The 18,241-nt window shown below is 46.7% G+C and overlaps 1 protein-coding gene across 1 annotated transcript; it reads right to left on the bottom strand.

Moving 5' to 3' along the window:
• Positions 1-1,744: 1,744 nt before the first annotated feature.
• Positions 1,745-17,671, bottom strand: LOC130519323 (monocarboxylate transporter 2-like). The gene is made up of 5 exons (XM_057022673.1): positions 17,514-17,671; positions 11,005-11,250; positions 6,016-6,159; positions 4,853-5,659; positions 1,745-4,774 (listed from the first exon to the last, which is right to left on the bottom strand). The coding sequence occupies exons 2-5, from the start codon at positions 11,219-11,221 to the stop codon at positions 4,494-4,496; spliced, it is 1,449 nt and encodes a 482-aa protein (XP_056878653.1). The 5' UTR covers positions 11,222-11,250; positions 17,514-17,671; the 3' UTR covers positions 1,745-4,493.
• Between the last annotated feature and the right edge of the window lie 570 nt (positions 17,672-18,241).

Here is an 18,241-nt window from a genome sequence, read left to right as displayed (position 1 = left end):
ATTTATTAAAATTACGTTTTATGTTCTGATTAACAGAAGATCCGCTCCGATCACCAAACCATGTGGTTTGTATGACGTGAGATGCAGAAAAATTAACTGTTATGCAAACCTCCTGGCAGGCGATCGAGTTCACCCCTTCGTTCCGTTTCTATAGTCTGATCAGGTGCTCCTGAAAAACATCGAGGCTTGCTGCAGAGTCAGAGCGAGCACAGAGGGATGGCGGTCCAGCCTTTCATCGTTTAAATGGTCCACGTGAGAACAAAGGTCATTTTTCGATTAAACTAAAAGACAACAGGAAGTATAAAGAGAAACTTGTTAATGTGTGTGTAGAGTTAATGTGCGGCTCGCTGAAAATTATTATTATTTACAGTAGTTTAGGCTTTGGAACAGTGATTAATCATCTGCCCAGATTAGACATAATTATGAAGAAGCTGAGTGCTCCTGCAGTAAAAATTCCCCACATGATACTTGAGAAAAGGAAACTCTATCAAGACAAAAATGCGCCCTTCACGTGAGAAGCATCACTATAACGTAAGGACGTTCAACAGAAAGTGAACATCTCCACTGGGAGGTGCACGTCCCTTCAGTGTTTAACCTATTATCACAACATTGTTGCTGAAAGCCGCTTGTGCCGGTGTTACAGCTAATTGCCGAGCGCCAGGCCGCCGACCCAAAACTCTGCAGCTTTTCCTGGGGACTTGAGCTCAACTCTGTTTTGGAGGTCAACTTCTTTGTGCATTCAAACCCCAACAGGTAATTAAAATCTAGCCAGAAACTCTGCCTGAGGGTCTCCAGCCATCCGCAGCACGTGTAGTGTGTACTAATGGCGCAGGAAGTGGTGGTGGGGTTTAGGTTCTTTAAAAATCTGTTGCCAGGCAGATTTGTGCATCACCTCGTGCATGATTATTATTCGGTTTGATGTAGGCGCTCTGACTTTAATGAGCGTCTGGTTCCCTCCAGGTGATCTCATGTTCTGCCTGTTAATGTACTGTGCAGTGCAGCGATTATTACTATTATTATAGTTACTATTATTAGTAGTAGTAGTAGTAATAGTAGTAGTAGTAGACTTAAACATGCTGCTCACCAGTGAATTGTTAGTACCACTGTCCCTTTTCTCAAATTATATCTGTAATAGCGACCATGATCATCCTCCTCCTGACTGTCCCCACTAAATTTACCATCTTTAAAACATTCAATTGTACCATGACGGGACTTCCACAATGGTCGATTTGGCGCCAACGAGTGGTTGGGTTGATAAAACTCTGTTCTGATTATTATTGGCTGTTCATGCGAATGGTCCCCACAAAACAATACAACCTAACTTTCCACAAACGACACTCCGTCTGCAATGACAGATTTTCAGAGATATTAAAGAATAATTATTGTTCGGATTTGTCTCATTAGGAACGGGTGTTAATGCTAATGTTCCTGTTTTATCTGATGAACAAAGTACGCGATAAAAACCAGTGATATGGATTTCGACATCCATTCACTCAATTACAGCCTCATTCCCACGGCCTATAAAAAAAAGCACAATAATTATATGATCTTCATAATAAATCAACTGGAGCTCAGTCTGTAGTCTACAAAAAAAGACAGTTTTACAACCTTTTAAGGCTCAATAGTCGCCTTTTACAGGGCAGTTGAAGGACGCGGAGACCTGCAGCGTCTAAAATAAAAAAAGGCTCGAGAACATTTGTCCTCGGCAGCTTTAGCTTCTGCAGTTTGCTGAAAAGCACAAGTCTTGGATTTCACGCTCCTTTATTTCGGTACATTAATAGACAGATATTTCTGCAGTGACAGGTGATCACATTCTCTGATGAATACAAAAGAATCATCTGTTTTCTTATACCCGTGTGAAGTTTGTTCCCATCACAGCTGCAGAGGTAGTGAAAAAGACTGAAATGGGAATACTGGACAGCTCTCCTAGGATGACGGCCACAAACCTGCTAACAAGGGCAAAATGATTTCAAAATATTAGGAAATATATAGAAAATAATCCATTGATTTGTAACGCGCAGATGTGGAAGACAGCGATCACTAATGTACAATAAGGCACAGCTAGCTTAAAAGCTTCCTAAAATATCAGGAGAATGATTTTAACTTTTTTTTAAATCATTATTAATCATGAAGGTGTGTACAATGTACATGATAATAGATGCGTAAAGACGCTGCGTTTCTGTTCTTTTTATTTCAGCACGATCTCAGGCCCCTCAACTGCTTTAGAATTTTCCTAAAACACATCGATTCCTCCATCAGGAGAAAAACACTGTCCAGTATTCGTGTTTGCATTTCCCAAAATAACACAGTTTGTTCATTTATAACACAAAATACGGTATATAACAATAACTTATATATAACCTCATTGTTCATTAACCTCTTCATCTACAGTGGGCAAAAATGTGAAATGCTAAAGCAATATAACTAATAAGGCTATTGGTGCATCTGAAATTCAATATCTCTATTTGTTATAGATAAAAACGTATTTTTAAATCACAAAAACACAGAAAATGCAAATTAGGGACAAATTAAGTTCCTGCAGTTCCTAATCGTAAAAGGATAAAATGTCAGTGTGTCGGTTGGGACTCCCTGAAGGAGCAGGACATCAGGGTCAAACCATGACAAACATGTTTGGAATGACAGGAAATACTTTTAGAACATTTTTACAGCCTTAAAAAAATCACCTCTAGTCATTTATGATTGAAACAAATCTAAGAAAAACAAAACAAAGGTGACCTTTGACCCTGCTAAATAGCACTAATTAGAGCGACCACAAAAAATAGGTTGTTAAATCACATGTCTAGAAATAAATAGCATTTGTTTACCCTCCTGAAGAGCTCCGTTTGGTCTGCGCTGTCACCAGCAGGGGGCAGTGTTACACGATTGTCCTGCAACCTAGAGGACAGGGATCTTGACATCCCCATGGAAGACTCCCAGTCATTAATAACAGAACTCAAACAAATACAAACTTGAAATGCTGGTGAGCAAACTGCAAAGCATCGTTCCCATCAGAATCAGCAGTGTCCATTCGGTCCACTCTGATTACACATTCAGCTCTTCAAGGTGCGGACAAACACGAAGGACAATCAAAGGACACCTGCTATGGCAGGTATGTGACTATATGTTTGGCCTTAGGACCCCGAAGCTTTGGTGAAAACAGCACAGCAACAGCTAACAGGTGTGTCTCCTGTTGCTGTTGGGACATTTAGACGAATAGATTAAATGGATTTAGCATTCAGCAGGTAATAGATTCCATAAAGTGCCGCCACACTGGGGTGGATCTGCTACAGACAGTACTTCATGTTACAGCTCATCAGATGTGTTAGGAGACAAAAGAAGCGGAATATTCGTACAGTAACACTCTCAAGGACTCACTTTACAGTTAAGGCAACGCATCATAGAACACACTTCCGAGCTCTGCACACACATCGGCATTCCAATATATCGCTAGTGGGGCTCAAATGTACGGAAACCTCCTCTACACAGATGGTTTTTTGGTCGTTAATACTTCATTAAGGCCCACAGAGGAAATTACATTCAACTCTATTTAAATTCGCTGAAGTGCAGCAGTTTTCATAAAGTTAGGAGGGAAACGCTGCCATTTATCTTCCCGAGCGGGCCGGCGAACAACAATGGAGGACTAGAGGCGGCTTTTTATGACAGATCGGAAGCCGTAAAGCCGGCGTCGGAGTGGGTTTTTACTCGGCAGCGTCGGAACGCTCAGATGACCACCGGCTGTGAACACATCTGCTCTTTATTTACAAGAGTGGGGATTTTTAGAGCGCTCGATCGGCATATTAACGCAGCGCAATTAAGATTTTGCAGTAGCTAGCGCCGCGTTCCCGCTCCAAGCGCCACACAATCAGCCAATTCGAGGGTTTCCGCGGTGAACTTTTACATTTAACATCTGCTGCCTTGTTGGGTTCCCATTTGATCTAGCGAACAGGAAGTTTATTCGGTTTTCAGCAAATTCTGAGTTTGCTGCCGAGGCTTGAACACCGGCCACCAGAGCGGGCTGCGATCGCGTCCCAGAGGAATAAAGGAAATTACTGCTTTGTAGAAACAGACGGCTCAAATTGTTAGTTATGGCTATATTGATTTTTTTAATATATTAAATAACGTAAAAATGATACGGGTCATATCTTTCTGCCATGCTGTTCACAAATAGCTGAAGTCTAAATATTTCGATGCGTTCGTCTTTAACACACACGTGATCTTTGTGAATCTGATATGAGGTGAATCCAGTCGGTACTACTTGATGTTTCTGTTCTCACGTTCTTTAAATGACCTCCGTTTGGAGTGTTTTTGTTAGTATCAGGATTTTGCACACGGCTCGTTGGCACACTTTCAACGACACAACCGTTGCTTTGGCAGTTTGTGTTTTGAGAAGTGCATCGGACCCTGAAGACAGCGCGGCGGAGCCACCGAGAGGCTCCTACCGGTTGGACCACAGGGGAGGTGAAATTACAACCAGGGGGTACAAAAACGGGCGTCTAGATGTTGGTTTCGTGCTGCATCGGTTGCTCGTCATTTGGACCCTTGGCCACCAGTTCCTGCAACGCCTGGGCCTCGGCCTCGGCCTCCTTCTTTTCCTGACCTTGGTCAGGGTCTTCTGTCTCAGTCCGTTTGTACATCTCTGCCGCCTTGCGCTCGCGCTCCAGGAGTCTGTAGTTGATGAAGTTCCCGATAAAGAGCCAAACGCTGGCCAGGATCACGACGGCGCCGCAGCAGAAATACATGTACTTGTAGTTTTTCGTGACGTCCACAAGCTTCCCTGCAAAAGCACAAATGCAATGTTTAGATGTTGTTGTTGTTTTTTCCCATGTAAGAGGAGGCCGTAGATGATTGGTACCTGCTAGCGGTGGGCCGAGGAGAACCGGGCAGCACTCCACGATGGTGGTGAGTCCCACGGCGCTGGAGAACCTCTGAGCCCCCACCAGGTCCATCAGCGTCTCAAACAGCACCGAGCTGACCATGCCAAACGCAAAGCCGAAAAATAACGCGTAAACTACCAGGCCGGTGTAACTCTCCACCAGCGGGCACAGAATGTGGCACACGCCATTGTACAGCACGGCGAAGCTGAAGAAGTACTGGATCTTGGGCCGGACCCAGCGGGAGTTGGCCAGAAGCCCCATGGATGGCCTGGCAAACATGTCGACGAAAGCCAGAATTGAGAGCAAGAAAGCGGCCGAGTACTCATCCACGCCCATGTCTTTGGCGTATGCGGCAAGGAAGACGATCGGCGCGAAGAAGCCAAAGAACATGATGACGTTTCCTGACAGGTAAATGAGGAAGCCGCGGTGTTTGAAGAGCGACAGGTCCAGGTACCTGTTCACTAGCAGCCAGGGCGTCAGCTTCTCTTTCGTGGTGGTGGTGGTGGTGGCGGCTATCTCCTCATCCTTCTTGTTCTTGCTGGGTGGTGGCCCCAGAGGCCTCATCAGAGAACCGGCCACGCAGCAGTTCAGCAGCAGCCCGCCCAGGATCAGGAAGCTTCCCCTCCAGCCAAACTGGTTGAAGAGATACTGGTTGAGGGGAGCCAGGGTGCTGAGGAACACCGGACTACCGGCCATGGCCAAGCCATTAGCAATGGGGCGCTTCTTATAGAAATATCTCCCGATCATGGTGAGCGCCGGCTGCAGGTTGAAGGCCAGACCAAGTCCTACGGGAAAACATGCACAGTTTTATTAAACAGACACGCGATGATAAAAGGAAGAACACGTTTATAAAAAGCTTTAGAAATCGACAAATCCGAAGTCATTTCCTGTTCCCTTTATCGTGCTGTTGGGATGTTTGATCAGAATCATTGTAAGAATAGTGCACAACCACGGCTATAAATATAGCTCATGGTGTTGGCGTTGTGTCTCTGGTGGACATAACTGTCCATCTAACCATCTACAGCCTCCAGCAGGAATAAACCGTGTAAACAAAAACAACAGTTTTATTTATAACCTGCGTCTTAGACTTAAGCTCCCCGACTTATCTCAAATGGACTTGGTGCGCTTTCCAGGGACTTACCGCCGATAACTCCGATGCACAGGTAAAGCTGCAGGACGCTGGTGCAGAAGGAAGCTAAGATCATCCCCAGGGAGCTTAGGCAGCCCCCGATCATCACGATGGGCCTGCAGCCGTAGGTGTTGACCAGGACACTGCTGATGGGACCTAGGAGAACAGAGGAAGCTTGAGAGGCTTCTCGTTAACGGAGACCAGGACCTGTCGGGGTGCAGCAAGAGCGACTCTGGCTGCTACAGCAGCTGCAGGTCCTGTTAACAGAACCTGGGTGGTTGATTTACAATATTTAGTGTTTCATGGAGACACACCAAGAGGTTTCAGTTTCAATGAAAAGTAGCAGCGAACATCTTCAAGTTAATCAGCTTAGAAAGAAATCCCCCATTTAACCTTGTCGAAATAACATCATTAGAAGAGGAAGCAAAGGTCAGTCGCAGTATTTTTGACCGAGCTTTGGAATCAGAGTGTTGACTGACTGAGACGCAAAGCCTTTAGATTAATGGAGGGTTGTTTTTTAGTTTACTGGCAAAAACTCCTCAGAATACAGAAAAAAGCTGCTCAATTTATCACAAAGAAACTGTTTTCAATTCTGCATATTAGGAGGAGCCTTGCTAATGTCCCCAGAGCTAGCAGCTGAGCAGTAACAAAAGGCATATTTCCTATAGTCTTGGCAGGTTTAGTCAGATATTTTCCATCCATAGTGGAGCATTTTAGTGTTAGCATGACTGGTGAGAACGACTTTGTCATGATGACGTGTCAGGAGCACCAGCAGGCTATTATTAGCCACCACTGTAGAAGTAGGCCATTCTCCTGAGATGACTCGGGCTTTTATACAACGCTCCTCCGCACTCGCCTGATTGGTTCCACTCTTCCGGTAACGAGTCTGTGCGTGTCTTTGTCTGCTAATGGCATCTGTGTGCTTGTAAAGGCGACCTCCCTTTGTTGGGGTTCAAGTACAGATCGATGAGAAGCGAGCCAGAGAGGCAGGCAAAGGTGTGTTTCTTAAATAAGCCTTTTACTCCCAGCAGGACACGTAGCGGGTCACCGGGCGAAGAGTCTGTATTAAATCACGCTGCGTGAATCTTCTTCTCCTTTTATAGACTTTTAGGAAGTTCCCCTCAACCGGCGGAGGCAAACCGCTTAAAAGAGGATGTTCTGCTGAAAACACCCGCCGGCTTCCTTTTTGAAAACACTGACATATTTTAATGTGTCTGAAGCTGCCGCCACAAACTGTGACACTAATATGTGAACTATGTGTCGGCAGCCTGTGTCAGACACCCCGTCAGTCCTGAAACAGGTAGCCAGGGTCGAAGGGTTGTCAGGGGAACCTGGAACTTCCAGAGATAAACAGCTTTGTCTCTTCTGACGTCTTCAACACTACTGACACAAATTAAAATGAAGAAGAGAAACAGCTTGTTTGGGGTTGAGGAAGGCAACAAACCCCGGCAACACACGTCGACGTGACGCGGTGCCGTCGCTGCCCCACCCTCCTCCTCCTTTACCCCTCCAGCCATCAGCAGGAGGGGCCCCCACATGAGCCTGGTCCTGTTCAAGGGGGTTTTCTGCCACTCTTGCTTGTTTAGGGGTCAAACTCTGGGTTTCTTTTGCAAGAAGAGACCCATTTAAGGCAAACAACACTGCAGCCAAAGTTACCAGAAAACTCCCGAATTAGGGGAGTGGGAGGGTCAGCTTACACTGGCGGCATCAGTGATTGCCCGTCGTCATGGAGATAAAAGACGACCATCTTAGAGCTCAGCCTAATTTCCCTCCCTTCGCTTACTATGCTACTTTGACTGACAGTGAACGCAACACGAGCGTGCAGTTTCCTCACCGGCTTATGCCAAGGTCAAATCTGTGTGTGTGTGTGTGAGAGAGAGAGAGAGAGAGAGGAGAGAGAGAGAGAGGGAGGGAGGGAGGGAGGGAGGGAGGCTGGATTAGAGGCACTGATCCAACACAAACGCGCAGCCTGGGGCTTGAACACGTCATCACACGGCGACTCGGCCGTGCGCCTGTCTGATGTAATGTTGGGGACGGTTGCACTGCAGCGCTGAACCGGAGCCAAGTGAAACCAGTCAGATGTGTGTGTGACACACCCTCATCCTCCTGTAAGCTCGTGTCCCAGAACAGGACAGAGAACACTGGCTTTGCCTTGTTTCGCAGCAGTAATACTTCAAATTCTAATGATAATAAACAGTATAATACACTGTAATGAGCTTATCGTGGCAAATACCACATATGAATTTATTTCTTTTTTAAAACTTTAAATCTTCGTCTAAATTCCTCAATACAGGAAAAGTTTATAATTCTCTTTTTGGTGAATTATCATGGACCCATTATAACAACACATAATTATTGTTAATACAGGCTATTGTAGCCTAACAGTGAAACAATTTAGAATAAAACAAAAAGCAACCGAACTGAAATAAAACAGAAGCTTAAAAAAGCTGCAGTTTCTTTCTTGAAATGTAATTTGCGAAGCAAACGCATCAAAATAATACGTTTGGTGAGCAACGATAGCAACTGAGAAGACGGGCTGTATTAGCAGAGGCGCTAAGCTAACAGATATGCAACACAACCCGAGGGCTAAAATCTTACATGTTGGTTTAGATGAGCTAATAACAGCAGCATGTTATTGTGTTGTTAAAAAGAGAGTTTCCTTTGGTTTCCATTAATGTCATCCTGAAACTAGCACAGCGACACCAGCGTCACAGGGCGGGTAATTATAGGTTATAGTGGGATAGAGAGGCGAAATGGACTGGTTATAGTGGGACAGAGAAGCTAAATGGACTGGTTATAGTGGAACAGAGAGGCTAAATGGATTGGTTATAGTGGGACAGAGGGGCTAAATGGACTGGTTATAGTGGAACAGAGAGGCTAAATGGATTGGTTATAGTGGGACAGAGGGGCTAAATGGACTGGTTATAGTGGGACAGAGGGGCTAAATGGACTGGTTATAGTGCGACAGAGAGACTAAATGGACTGGTTATAGTGGTACAGAGAAGCTAAATGGACTGGTTATAGTGGAACAGAGAGGCTAAATGGACTGGTTATAGTGGAACAGAGAGGCTAAATGGATTGGTTATAGTGGGACAGAGGGGCTAAATGGACTGGTTATAGTGGGACAGAGAGGCAAAATGGACTGGTTATAGTGGGACAGAGAGACTAAATGGACTGGTTATAGTGGGACAGAGGGGCTAAATGGACTGGTTATAGTGGGACAGAGAGGCAAAATGGACTGGTTATAGTGGGACAGAGAGACTAAATGGACTGGTTATAGTGGGACAGAGAGGCAAAATGGACTGGTTATAGTGGGACAGAGAGACTAAATGGACTGGTTATAGTGGGACAGAGGGGCTAAATGGACTGGTTATAGTGGGACAGAGAGGCAAAATGGACTGGTTATAGTGGGACAGAGAGACTAAATGGACTGGTTATAGTGGGACAGAGGGGCTAAATGGACTGGTTATAGTGGGACAGAGAGGCGAAATGGACTGGTTATAGTGGGACAGAGAAGCTAAATCGACTGGTTATAGTGGGACAGAGGCTAAATGGACTGGTTATAGTGGGACAGAGAGGCAAAATGGACTGGTTATAGTGGGACAGAGAAGCTAAATGGACAGGTTATAGTGGGACAGAGGCTAAATGGACTGGTTATAGTGGGACAGAGGCTAAATGGACTGGTTATAGTGGGACAGAGATGCTAAATGTGCTGGTTATAGTGGGACAGAGAGACTAAATGGACTGGTTATAGTGGGACAGAGGCTAAATGGACTGGTTATAGTGGGACAGAGGCTAAATGGACTGGTTATAGTGGGACAGAGATGCTAAATGTGCTGGTTATAGTGGGACAGAGAGGCTAAATGGACTGGTTATAGTGGGACAGAGAGGCTAAATGGACTGGTTATAGTGGGACAGAGAGGCGAAATGGACTGGTTATAGTGGGACAGAGGCTAAATGGACTGGTTATAGTGGGACAGAGGCTAAATGGACTGGTTATAGTGGAACAGAGATGCTAAATGACAGAGATGCAGTTTTTACAGTGTGGACAGAGGGCAGCCACAAAATGGTCTGGCTAAACTGGGAAATGCATTAATACGATATTTTACAGGCAACAACTTCCTCCTCCAACATTTTTCACCATAACATGTATTTTTTTTTAAAAACACAAATGTAAATTTTCAGTTGCTTCAGGCCTGAAAGAGGTTTTAAAAAGTCACATGAATATTTGAGATGTAAACGAACAGGGAAGATATTAATAGTTAATGGTGAAACAAATTGTGCAGCTTGTGGAATGAATGCTAATGTGTTGCTTTCACTGTGCACACTGTGGCCTGGGGCCTGTGAAGGAGCTACGCTGGTCATGCTAGCTCAGTCAGACAGGACTGAAAGGTTTTTCTAGAAGAAACAACCCAAGCCCCTTTATCCTGAAAACTGGAGCCTTTTACGCTGATTTCACCTTTTCGTTGGAAGCACTGAGCTGCGCAAGAGCCTGTCAGGAAGTCAGCGTCACAGATAAAAATAGAAGTGGTGAAAAAGTTGTTGCCTGTTACTACGGAAAGAGCAGGTTGCACCCGCAACGCACACTAGAGCTCCTCAGCTACAGTAGCACGTTGCGCTGCTGTAGCTAGCATGAAGGCCAACAATAACTGATGGGCAACGTGTGCTAACATGGTTTGATCAGAAGTCATTAGCATTTATGGCGCTACACATTTCCTAAAGCGATTGCTTTCATTGCTACGTCGACGACACCTTATTATATTTGCATGACCTACGAGCATTTTGCAGTCGGATATCTTTGGCGCCTTAGCGACAACCACGTGGGTCACATGTCACAACGCAGCCTTTCGAACGACCTCGGCCTTGTTTATACGTCCACAGAAGAAATAAACGTGATCACAAACGTGCGCTATCAACAGAACTTTGGTTCGCTTCCATCCATGAAACAAAGAAATACGATATGAGGGGATACAAAGAAAAGGTACATGAGCGGCGTCTCACCCGCGGCGTACATGACCGCCAACATGATGGAGGAGATCCATGCGATCTCACTGTAGCTGGCGTTGAAGATGATCTGGATGTCCTTGAAGAAGACCGTGATGGCCTTGGGGAAGGCGTACGAGAAGCCGATGGAGATGAAGGATCCGAAGACCACGGCCCAGCCCCAGCCGCCGTCTGGCGGGGGCACGGCGGGGGGACTCGTGGCCTTGGGTGGCATCGCGGGCCCACGTCCAGGCAGAAACCTCACTGTAAAACACAGAAGGTAGAGCTCAAAGGAAAAGTCAGGACAGGAGACATTTTCAGCACGTTGAAGGTTGTGAAAGAACCTGAGCCGGTGTTGAGAAGATCACAAAAATCAAACAGTTATCGACAATGTTGGGAGGAATCAGGTGACGGCTGCAGCTCCTATTGACAGTATACAGTCGGCTGTGGGATTAGAACAGGCAGCAACAGCACGGAGGGACACATCCAGGACAACGAAAGTCAAAGGGACACAGGTGTCCCCTGACGCTACCTGGAGGCTAATGGGAGGCAGCCCTACCCTCTGTCCACCTTATTGTAGCCACCCCCGACGCACGGGACTACAATAATTAATAGTTATATCTCCTTTATAGGATGTGTTATGTGAACCTCACGGGGAGGACATCGACGGCCTGACAACCTGCATCATGGATTACATCAACTTCTGTGTGGAAAATACCGTTCGGTGTTTCCCCAACAACAAACCCTGGATGACCCCTGATCTAAAAGCCCTGCTAAACCTTTCACCTGATGAAGACCATGGAGAGGATTGTTCTCACCCACCTCCGACAGCTGGTGGACAGCAAGATGGACCCTCTACAGTTTGCATATCGACCGGGCATTGGTGTGGATGACGCTGTCATCTACCTGCTGTCACTCTCACACCAAGAGAGCACCGGGAGCACTGTGAGAGTCATGTTCTTTGACTTCTCCAGTGCCTTCAACACAATCCAGCCATCATTGCTGAGAGGCAAGCTGGAGGGAGCCGGAGTCGACTGTCACCTGGCTGCCTGGACCACCGACTACCTCACCAACAGACCGCAGTACGTGAGGCTCCGTGACTGTGAGTCCGAGGTGGTAGTCTGCAGCACGGGGGCACCGCAGGGTACAGTTCTCTCTCCCTTCCTCTTCACTCTCTGCACATCGGATTTCAACCACAACTCAGACAGCTGCCACCTCCAGAAGTTCTCCGACGATACAGCCATCCTTGGACATGTGTCGGAGGGGAACGAACTGGAGTACAGGGAGGTCATTACCAACTTTGTCGCCTGGTGTGAACTGAACCATCTGTGCATCAACACCAGCAAGACAAAGGAGGTGGTGATCGACTTCAGCAGGAAGGCTCCTCACACTGCACCCGTGAACATCCAGGATTTGGACATTGAGATCGTGGAGGAGTACAAATACCTGGGTGTTCACCTCAAAAATAAACTGGATTGGACTCATAACACAGACGCCCTGTACAAGAAGGGCCAAAGTCGTCTTCTTCTGTTGAGGAGACTGAGGTCCTTTGGAGTGTGCAGGTCACTGCTTAGGACTTTTTATGACTCTGTGGTGGCATCGGTGATCTTCTACGCTGTGGTCTGCTGGAGCTGTGGAAGCTCAGAGAGGGACAGGAAGAGACTCAACAAGCTGGTCAGACGGGCTGGCTCAGTCCTGGACTGTTCTCTGGACTCCATTGAGGAGGTGGGTGAGAGGAGGATGTTGGCCAAGCTGACATCAATCCTGGACACCCCCTCTCACCCCCTACACCAGACTGTGGGGGCCTCTTAAGCAGCTCCTTCAGCAGCAGACTGTTACACCCACGGTGTAAGAGGGAGCGGTACTGCAGGTCATTCATCCCAACTGCTATCAGATTGCTCAACATGCACAACACTTAAATGTAGCACCAATAACCCAGGGTTGGCACATTTGCACGAACGAATCATAACTACCTCTGGAATGTCTTATTTGCACATCTTATTTGCACCTTCATTTTTCTTCACACTGTCCGACACTCCTTCTGAACATAATTTTTAATTTCTGTATATACTGTACAATGTACATAGCAATGTACATAATATAAGAGTCTTTTTATTTATTTATTTTTTCTTTTAGTACTTTTCTGTACTGTACACCACAGGCTGTAACGTGTAATTTCCCCAATGTGGGATCAATAAAGTCTTTTATCCTTATCATTATAGCGCTATAAAAACAATCATACAGTTGTAATAGTTGTTGCAAAGTCTTGTCAGCTAAAAAAATATATAAAATATAAAATATAAAAGCCCTAAAGCACTAAAAGTAGGATCAAAGTCTCAGGCTGTGTTAAAAGCCAGGGAGAAAAGACAAAAGAAGCTTTCAGGAACGAAGATGCTCAGGAACGATCCACACAGACCTCCGTTTCGAGAGCCAGTCGTTCAAAATGTTGCCCGATAGCCGACCTACCGAGGCCGATTTCACCTGTGACGGTGCCGATGGGGCTAAAACATTTATTCAGATGTACGGACGCATAGAGACGAGAGTGACTCTTATTGGCTCCAGATGCTTCAGGCAAACATCACGTCGTTTCTTTTAATTTCCTTCTACTTAAAATCCTCGACATCGGCTTGTACTAATGTAGGAACAGTGTTTGGAGCTGTTTGCTCTGCTCAAAGAGGATTTGGGTTGAGGCGTAGCGGGACGAGAAGGTCCAGAAGGTCACCAGAAAGTCACCAACCTGGGTTTTATGGAAGGAAGGAAGGAACATGCTGTTGGTTTGAAAAAGGCCCAATAAAGCAAAGATTGAACTTTTTAGCCCCCCAACAACCCTAAATGACAGAAGGGAAGGACTCCATGAGGGGCAACAACATGACCTCACTGTAGGTAAACAAACGCTATGCTAGTGTAGCAACGGTGGAACACAATTCAATATTTAACGGCATTTTAAAACAGAAACACTCCGGTGTGCTGTGCAAAAGACACACGGCCATTCATAAATAATGCCCCCTGAGCCCCTCCCACCGGATCGGGTGGCAACGCTCTCAAATAATCGGGACAGCACAATCGGAACGCCACTGGAAAAGTTCTTCTCATGTTAGCACCTTCGGTTATCTAAACACCCTTTTGACATTAATGATAAGAATCTTTTCCTCCTCCTCTGCTGCTCGGGCGACGTTAGCATTTTCATTAGCATATACAGTCAAAGCTAGTCCTGGTCGTTGGTTTTTAACTAAATTCTTTTGATCCACTGAATTAAATTAAACACCCTGCTAATAAATAACTGCTACAACTTGACTGATGAGTAAATATAATCTCTGTGTGCGTGTATCCTTTGTATTCCCTCTTTAATCAGACTTTCTTATGCCTTCCCCCTCAATAGAGGAGCGCTAATCCATGCTAATCAGATTAGAGGCTGTCCGCAGCAGCACCCAGCAGACATAAATACTGATGTTGATTGATTGAACGTGACTACGACGCACGAACGAGCTGCAGAGCTCATAAGAGGCTTACGCCGATGGGCTCCAACATGAAGCTCCAGATGCAATAACGGAGCAACCGAGGAGACAGGAAGTGTTGAATGTGCTTCCTTCAACCGTGTAGGAAGCACAGGAAGTGGAAAAAGCTAAATCACCCTTTTGTAGCCGTAATGTCAACATTTCCTGCGCTGACTACATGCTCCTGGTGCTGGCAGTTAAACAGTTTCATTAGTTAAGATAATATAATAGCATTTGGTAACGTGCAATGAGTGTAACCACCACCGGCCCCCGCTCCCCCTCCCACCGTCTCTCTCACCTTCTGTGAGTTTGCCCTCTGGAATGCAGTGTTGTATTACCAGGAAGGTGTGAACGGGCGTGGCCACCACGACAGCAGCTTACAGGTAACCACCACTCCAGCCCGTGTGAAATGAGAGACGGGTTTGAGGAACTCGGAGAGGCCTGAATCGTTGACCACACTTTCTTTTGGGGTTTTAGCCTTTTCCGTGTCCACCTGTCGCTTGGATCGACTAGCTCAACCGCTAGCATCAGGCTAAGTCAATATTTACCCTTCGGTTACTCGAATGGTTGCAACAAGATGCGTCTCTCTTGTTTTTCCATTCAGAATTTGTGGAATTTGTGGTGTAGGATGAAGTTTGCTGTAGTGAACCAGGCCCACGCGGTGGGAAGGAGTGCTAACCCGCCTAGAGGCACGCAGCTCAGACCCTGATCGAGAGCGTTAGAGGAAAGTTTCTGGACAAAGATTGTCTTTGATGTAGAGGGAGCAAAGCATCATGGGCCGAGAGCCTTCCCAGATAATCAATGTGCAAATACCCATGAAGTGCAAGTTGACACTGCAGGTTTATTATCAGATTAGATGTTTGGACAGATGTCAGACTAACTAAATCTGTAGGTCACGCTAAAGCTAACGCTAGCAGCTATGACACACTTTGCTTAAATAAGCAACTACTATTTATTCATCACATCAAGCCCACTTTCTACTTCCTGTTACGAGTTGATCCAAGTGGCAATGACTGATTAAACATTTAATAAACAGCAATGTCAAAAAGGATTAATAAAATCCTACTTTGAGTCATTTTCTCTTTTTTTTAAGACTTTTCACACTTTGACTTAATGCGTCCGCCCATCTTCGAGGCTGCTGATGTGAAGGACAAATGAAGGTTGAGCGGTGCAGACGGAGCCCGATCACTGATTTACCCCCCAACGCAGGACAACAGCCTGTGGAGGCCTGAGCTGAGACGTGGAGGGAGGTGAACGCCTTCAGAGCTCTGCCGAGGTACCCTTGGGCAAGGTACCCAACTGCTCACAGAGGGTCCTGGGATGAGCTGGTCACGCATGCAGGGCTGCACCTGCCTTCACCCCCTATGAGGCTCCAGCACCTCCCCTGGAGCTAAAGAGGCAACAGGTCCTGTCCTGCCTGTCCTGCCTGTCCTGTCCTGTCCTGTGAGACATGAAGGTAACCCTGACACGAAACACTAGAGTTCATGATTAACCCCAATCAAACGAATCATACGATTCACAGTGGTCACGTGACCCAGTCAGCCAACATTCGGGAGAACCGGGGCGCGCCAACACACCACACGAGCATGCTGGGAAGTCCAGGACATTTTAAGTCTGACTCCCATTCAGGGGGACGGTGGCGTCAGTCGTTGTTGTTACAGCGGTAAAAGGAACCGTCCCGGGTTTACGGACAGTTGTGTCCCAGTTTCTGGGCTGGTTTCTTCCTGTCGTGTGGCACCAGTACCCTCAAAGATGGAACCCCCCCCTTCGTGTGTGGCCCCCAACTGTCAAACACAGGAAGTTCTTCTTTAAATGAACTCCTATTAGAAATTGTGGTTTCTGTTAGCAGTTTCATCACTGGGGCTGTTGTTTTGCTTGAACACAGCAGGTTTTATGTCCACAACAAATGTCCCTCAGGCAACACGTTAAACTGGCTTCATCTTGAAACCTGATCAGAAGAAGACACCAACACGCGTATTCACTGTCCACAAGAACTGCCTTCAGCAGCGGCCGCGTTAGCGTCCTCACGTGGAAATAAAACACAGCCTTGGTTTGTGTGACAAAGACACCCAAAGCGTGTCTGGATCACCTCCAAACCGGGACGACGTGTCAAAAGGCCTCGAGCAGGACGTCACCTTGAAGACACAAGCACCCATCCACGTCCTCCCCTGTTTGAAGGACAAGCTAACAAGAGCAGCACTTGTGACCCTTAAAGATAAAACACACCAGCAAAGATCATGAGCAGAAACTCAATTTCCCTTTACTACGGTAATTGTGATTATTAATAGAAACAAAGTTGTCTGAGCAGCTCTGCTGGTTTCCACCTTGGTGAGGACACTGGTGCTGCCACAACAGTAGCATTCCCCAAATTTAACATGCCAGCCTATTTTGGGTTCGGAGACGTCTGTAATCAAAAACTGCTGTTTGGACAGTAGCAGAGAGGCTTGTTGGTTGGGAAACTGATGCAATAACTCAACTGTGAGGAGAACTCAGCCCCAATTCACGTTTAATGAATGTCTAAGTCAAATAAAAAGCCCAGTACAAAAAAACTGTAAAACACACTGCCTGGTGTAATAAAAGGTTTTGCTCGTTGGTGCTGTAATAATCATGATAATAACTACAACAACGTGGCTCCAACAACTAAAGTCATGAGACCCTCTTATTTGAAAAAGAGCTGGTGATGTTCTTTTTTAATCTTGGAGATCTGCGTTTCGGCGCTGCAACCTGATCATATGATGCTGCTGATGGAAGGACGCGGCCGGATAAAGCCAGTCGAAATCCGGGCCTGTGCGGGCTCAGCGGGAATCACCCCAGCGGGAATAGAACCGAGCCATTCGGCTTTGAAATGTTTAAATGTCGGGTTTCCGCTCGAGGCTCTTGAACGCATCACGACGGTGCGGAGCTGCTCCTCATCCTCGAGCCTTCACCGCGGGGCATCACGCACCTCATCCTGGCGCACCGCGACGTCCCGACACGACAAATGCCTCTTTCCTTTTATTACCCCAAAAAAGAACTTATAAAAAATCACGTTACCTTTGGAGATAGAAGGCGTGCGCGTGAGACCCGTGCGGAATGCCGGCCGGGGTGACCTTGGAGAACAATGATGCGTCTGTGTGTGCGTGAGAGAGCGTGTGTGCTGCTGGGTTCTGTTTGAATTTCCTGACTGAGCCGCTGCCTGACGTGGAGGCTCGCCGCGGTCTGCAGAGGGCGGTGCTGCCCGCCTCCAGCTCCCCGCGGCTCAGCCCAGCGCGCCGCCGCCTGCAGCGTCACCGGGCTCGACGGAGCCGCCGGAGGGGCCGAAGTCTCCTCCAGAGGCGCACAGGCTGCAGATGTTCCACATTTTTAACGTTGCAATTTTCCCGATCAGACCGTGCCGTTCAAAAAGAGACTGAAAACTCTGTTCCAAGTTTAGTCCAAATAATGAATATGTTGCAATGGAGATGTGTCAGAGAAGGTGTGGAGGGCTTCCGCAGTGGTCCAGGGACGCACGGAGGGATCCAGCACCTTCCCAAAGTGTCCTGGTGAGCATGTGGCAGCCTGGAGGTAGCCGCCGATACCAGAGTGTTCTGAATGCGAGGCTGAATGTGCGAGTACGTGAAAAAGTTAACGTGTCAAAGCCCAACATGACTCTGTGGTGGGCGTCCTGTTGGTCAGTGAACGCATCACAGCCCCTATTAATGCCCCAAATGGAAGAATTTTAAATATCGTCATGGGCAACAGGAAGTGCAGGTTTGGGACCATGATGTGGTGCCACATCGTGA

Source organism: Takifugu flavidus, chromosome 22 (genome assembly GCF_003711565.1).
Source record: "Takifugu flavidus isolate HTHZ2018 chromosome 22, ASM371156v2, whole genome shotgun sequence".
In the NCBI taxonomy this organism is placed as follows: domain Eukaryota; kingdom Metazoa; phylum Chordata; class Actinopteri; order Tetraodontiformes; family Tetraodontidae; genus Takifugu; species Takifugu flavidus.
Note: the sequence above shows the minus strand (reverse complement) of the source record. Positions and strands in the feature narration are given on the sequence as shown.

What these genes read in the sequence shown, in the direction of transcription:
- LOC130519323 (XM_057022673.1), bottom strand. Translation starts at nt 11,221, where the DNA reads ATGCCACCCAAGGCCACGAGTCCCCCCGCCGTGCCCCCGCCAGACGGC. An exon ending in GGCGGTCATGTACGCCGCGG is followed by an intron (nt 6,160 to 11,004) that starts GTGAGACGCCGC and finishes CTGTTCTCCTAG; the next exon opens with GTCCCATCAGCAGTGTCCTG. An exon ending in GTGCATCGGAGTTATCGGCG is followed by an intron (nt 5,660 to 6,015) that starts GTAAGTCCCTGG and finishes GTTTTCCCGTAG; the next exon opens with GACTTGGTCTGGCCTTCAAC.